Here is a 4,977-nt window from a genome sequence, read left to right as displayed (position 1 = left end):
ATACTTCATTCGTCCTGGTCCAAATGGGTTATTTGGAATTTTGTAGTAAATTAAAAAATGATAATATTTTATTGACCAGTAGAAATAAAGTGTGAAGAGATTTTGACATTTTTGCACTATATGTATAAAATAATTGTATCTGTAATGATATATTTATAATTAAGATAAAAATTAATAATATTTTAGTATTGGTATATGATTATTTTTACTAAAAATAAAAAATAGATATTTTGAAGTGAAACGAACCAAAATGGTACCAACTAAAGAGTAATATTTTATACAAAAGTCGAAATTCTTATTTTTAATCAAAATATTATTACAAAATATCAAAATATTTAATTTAAAATATTTTATATTTTTGACCCAATTATAATATTACGTACCAAAAAATCATTTCATTAAAAAAATGGCTGCCTTTATTTATTTATTTATTTATTTATTTATCCTTTTCCTTCTTCTTCTTCACGGTTCTAGGAATAAACCAACCGTGTAAAAATCAGTTACAGTTTCGGTTCGATAGCAAACAAGAACCGGCGGTTCGGAACCGTCGGGCAAGTCTAGACTATGAGCACAGATGAATGTATTCTGTACTACTCACTTTCGTAGGATGTGCTGTTTGGAAGGTACAATACAAATTCGGATGCTGTAATGTGATGTAATTCCAACCGTGAAGAAACCACAATGGAGTGCGTGCATTAATGGCCTCTTCAATTCGCCTTCGTAGCACGTACTTTGCCTGCCTGGGGAAGTATCACTTTTTGCGTGCTTGCATATAATAGTGGTCGGATGAAGGAGCGAATGCAGCACGGATTGACGAGCCATGGCTTCCCTCAGCCAAGACGACATACAGCTCAAAATCAAGGAGCTGAGGCAGACCTTTAATTCTGGGAAAACTAAGGAAGAGTCGTGGAGGCGGTCGCAGCTCCAGAATCTGCTGCGTCTTCTGGAGGAGGAGGAGCAGGACATAATCGAGGCTCTCACGCAGGATTTAGGAAAGCATTCTGTTGAGTCCTTCAGAGATGAGGTAATTATGCAGAAATGAACATGATCTGAGTTTTTTTTTTTTTTTTTGGATATGTCTGTTATGTGTTCGATTCTTGTCCTCAACGAAGAAGATGGAAGCTGTGAATGAAACTATTCTTGGATTCTTCAAATTTAAACAAATTATTTTCTGCATCACTGGTTTGGATCATTCAATTTGAAATCGTAGCAGAGAAAACTAAAACATTACCTTAAACCGCTGTTCAAAGGAAAGTGAAATGATTTGAGAAGCCACAGTTCAAGCAGCTATTACATACTGCAGTATGATTCAGCCATTAAAATTGATGATGTCGGTGTTTAATGGAATAAATATGGAGTTTGGTTGTTCAGGTAGGTCCGCTGATAAAGACAGTACAGTATGCGTTGAATGGGTTGAAAACATGGATGTCGCCTAAGAAGGTTAATTCTCATTCTGTTCTCATAATAAAAAGCCATTTTTCTGTGGATTTTCATACTTCCCCTTCCTTCAACAAGAAGATTTACTGCTGGTAATTCTGTTACAGGCTGATTTGCCACTCGCTGCATTCCCTTCGAGTGCATGCTTAGTTCCTGAGCCCCTTGGAGTTGTTCTCATACTATCGACTTGGAATTTTCCTTTCGGTACAATTTATTGTAGTTTCTGTTCTCTGTAAAAACAATTTGTTCTGCAATTCTGGAGAAATTTCTGCACTGATCATAAGATATGCTTATCTAAGTTTAATTTCTTCTTCGAATCTTAGGAATATCGTTGGAAGGAGTGATAGGAGCAATTGCAGCCGGGAACACGGTGGCTCTAAAACCATCGGAGCTTGCTCCAGCATCATCCTCGACTCTGGCGAAACTGATCCACTCTTACTTGGATACCACAGCCATAAAAGTCATTGAAGGCAGCATCTCCGTTGGTAAACAGCTGTTGCAACATAAATGGGACAAGATATTTTTCACAGGTTCACATACTATTATAAGCTCTACGAATTACATTAATGGTGTTGCTATGTTTCGGTTTTCTGCCTAATTTGGCTCTGCGATCTTCGATAGGCAGCGCTGCTGTGGGCCGAGAAGTGATGGCTGCTGCAGCTGTGAATCTCACACCTGTTGTGTTGGAATTAGGCAGCAAAAGCCCTGCAGTTGTGGATAATCTCTCGGGTTCTTGGGACAAGAAAGTAAGCTCATTAAATCTAAATTTAAACATCGATGTTAAGACAAACAATTTATATGTTACTGACTCGTAACTAGCCCAAAATTGTCCATGATCATAACCGAAAATCTTGTTTTTGCCCAGGTTGCGATGAAACGTATAATGTCAGCCAAATTCGGGACGTGCACTGGCCAAGCTTGCATAGCTATCGACTACATTCTAGTCGAGAAGAGCTACTCATCCACCTTGGTATGAAAAAACAATACATTCTTGGCACAAAAAAATATGTGACGTCTTGATCCAACCCTGTTCTTGATGCAGATAGAGCTGCTGAAGGAGGGGATACAAACCATGTTCGGGGAAAATCCAAAAGAATCGAGAAACATTGCAAGAATAATCAACCGAGCTCATGTTTCGCGTCTAAGTAGACTCTTGGACGATCCGGAAGTTAGAAAATCCATCGTTCATGGCGGTTCTATAGACGAAGATAATCTGTATTCTCCACACACATTCATTCATCATTCTGCTTTCAAATGCATATTACCATTATTATAACTTCGATTTGGTTTCACTTTCAGCTTCATCGAACCGACACTGCTGTTGGATCCTCCGGTAGGATCTCGAATCATGACGGATGAAATCTTCGGGCCGTTACTTCCCATTATCACTGTAAGCATCTCCCTCCAAACAAACAATCTCCTCAGCAGCTTCAATTCTCTGTCTTTATACTTAACGAAACTACTTTCATGATTGATCGATAGCTGGACAGGATTGAAGACAGTGTCGAGTTCATCAAATCGAGGCCTAAACCACTCGCGATATACGCATTCACCAACGACAAGGCGCTAATGAAGAAGCTCTCGTCCGGGACATCGTCAGGAAGTATCATATTCAATGATGCCATAATCCAAGTAAGTAATCAAGAAGCCATCAAATTTGCGACGAAATCAAGTCGAACTTAATTTGATGGATTGTTTCGAAATCTTTGCAGTACGTTGCGGATAGCCTGCCTTTCGGGGGAGTGGGAGATTGCGGATTCGGGAGGTACCACGGGAAGTACTCGTTCGAGGTGTTCTCGCACGAGAAGGTGGTGGCTAACAGGGGGTTCTTGGTGGATTTCTGGTTCAGATATCCGCCATGGAATGGGCAGAAGCTGCAGCTCTTCAAACGTGCTTACAGGTTGGATTATGTTGGCATCGTTCTCATCTTGCTTGGCTTGAAGAAGTCTTGAATATCATATGATCTGTCATCTTATCTCATCTGATCATCTCTACATTTTGTGTGTCTTATTATTAATTGCATTGTGTAGTTTAATTGCTGGTTTTTGTGGGTGTGTTGGTAATTTCGTATCAGTAATTGGTTGCTTTGGTGTTGAGGGGTGTTTTAGTCATTTCAAAATAAGATATTGCTTTAGTGTTGGGGTGTTTTTCGCTTTCGTTTTGCGGGTGTTTTTTTTACTATTTCCAAATAAAAAATGAGCTTCTCTTCATGTTGGGACTTGGAACTATTGGAATTTTTTATTTATTATTGTGAGTTATTCAAGTGTATGTATATATATACTAGAACACGCAACACGCTCTTGCGCGGTATACCGCGCGACTATTCTATAATGTAATGTAGTGAAACATTATTTATTTGAAATATAAACCGTAAAACAAAAATACAATCGAATTATTTGCGCTCAGGTCGGTTGGTCCTCGGTCGGTTGGTCTGGTCGGTTGGTCAGGTGGGTTGGTTAGCTGTCGGATAGGCAGGTCGGAAGGTCCTCGATCGGTTGGTCTGGTCGGTTGGTCCTCGGTCGGTTGGTTAGCGGTGGGATAGACAGGTCGGAAGGTCCTCGGTTGGTTGGTCTGGTCGGATGGTTGGCGGTCGGACAGACAGGTCTGATGGTCAGCAGGTCGGACAGACACGTCTGATGGTCTGCGGTCGGATAAAGTAGGTCGGCTGGTCTGCGGTCGGATAGGCAAGTCAGCTGGTCCGCAGGCGGATAGATTGAGATAAGAAGGGTGACCCTGCATCTCTAGTTTTGAAATGTCAAAAATAGCAAAGATATTTCAACTTTGATAATTGTTACGCACAAATAATAATAATAATAATAAAAATAAGGATTGCAGGATCTTAAAGGAAGTTAGATACAAAGTCGGGTGGAAATGGAGAAAAATTTGCGCTCAGGTTGGTTGGTCGAATGGTTAGATGGGTTGGTTAGCGGTCGGATAGGCAGGTCGGAAGGTCCTCGGTCGGTTGGTCTGGTCGGTCGGTTAGCGGTGGGATAGGCAGGTCGGAAGGTCCTCGGTCGGATTGTTAGCGGTCGGACAGACAGGTCTGATGATCTGCGGTCGGATAAAGTAGGTCGGCTGGTCTGCGGTCGGATAAAGTAGGTCGGCTGGTCTGCGGTCGGATAAAGTAGGTCGGCTAGTCTGCGGTCCGCAGACGGATAGATTGAGATAAGAAGAGTGACCTTGCATCTCTTTATGAGTTTTGAAATGTCAAAAATAGCAAGGATATTTTAACTCTGATAATTGTTACGCACAAATAATAATAATAATAATAATAAAAATAAGGACAGCAGGATCGAAGTTAGACATGAAGTCGGGTGAAAAAGGAGAAAAATTTGTGCTTAAGTCGGTTGGTCAGGTGGGTTGGTCGGATGGTCAGGTGGGTTGGTTAGCGGTCGGATAGGCAGGTCGGAAGGTCCTCGGTCGGATGATCAGGTCGGTTGGTTAGCGGTGGGATAGGCAGGTCGGAAGGTCCTTGGTCGGTTGGTCCTCGGTCGGATGGTTAGCGGTCGGACAGACATGTCTCATGGTCTGCGGTCGGAT

General features: G+C 41.3%; 1 protein-coding gene across 1 annotated transcript; it reads left to right on the top strand.

Annotated features, from left to right (window-relative positions):
- Positions 1–608: 608 nt before the first annotated feature.
- Positions 609–3,647, top strand: LOC127242822 (aldehyde dehydrogenase family 3 member F1-like). Its single transcript, XM_051262520.1, has 10 exons — positions 609–1,024; positions 1,372–1,440; positions 1,545–1,641; positions 1,761–1,967; positions 2,059–2,183; positions 2,303–2,407; positions 2,480–2,652; positions 2,737–2,827; positions 2,920–3,069; positions 3,150–3,647. Exons 1-10 carry the CDS (start codon positions 821–823, stop codon positions 3,387–3,389), a joined length of 1,461 nt encoding a protein of 486 aa, XP_051118477.1. The 5' UTR covers positions 609–820; the 3' UTR covers positions 3,390–3,647.
- The last annotated feature ends 1,330 nt before the right edge of the window (positions 3,648–4,977 follow it).

Source organism: Andrographis paniculata, unplaced genomic scaffold (assembly GCF_009805555.1).
Source record: "Andrographis paniculata isolate CXL003 unplaced genomic scaffold, ASM980555v1 Contig89END, whole genome shotgun sequence".
Classification (NCBI taxonomy): Eukaryota; Viridiplantae; Streptophyta; class Magnoliopsida; order Lamiales; family Acanthaceae; genus Andrographis; species Andrographis paniculata.
This window is presented reverse-complemented; position numbering and strand designations above follow the sequence as displayed.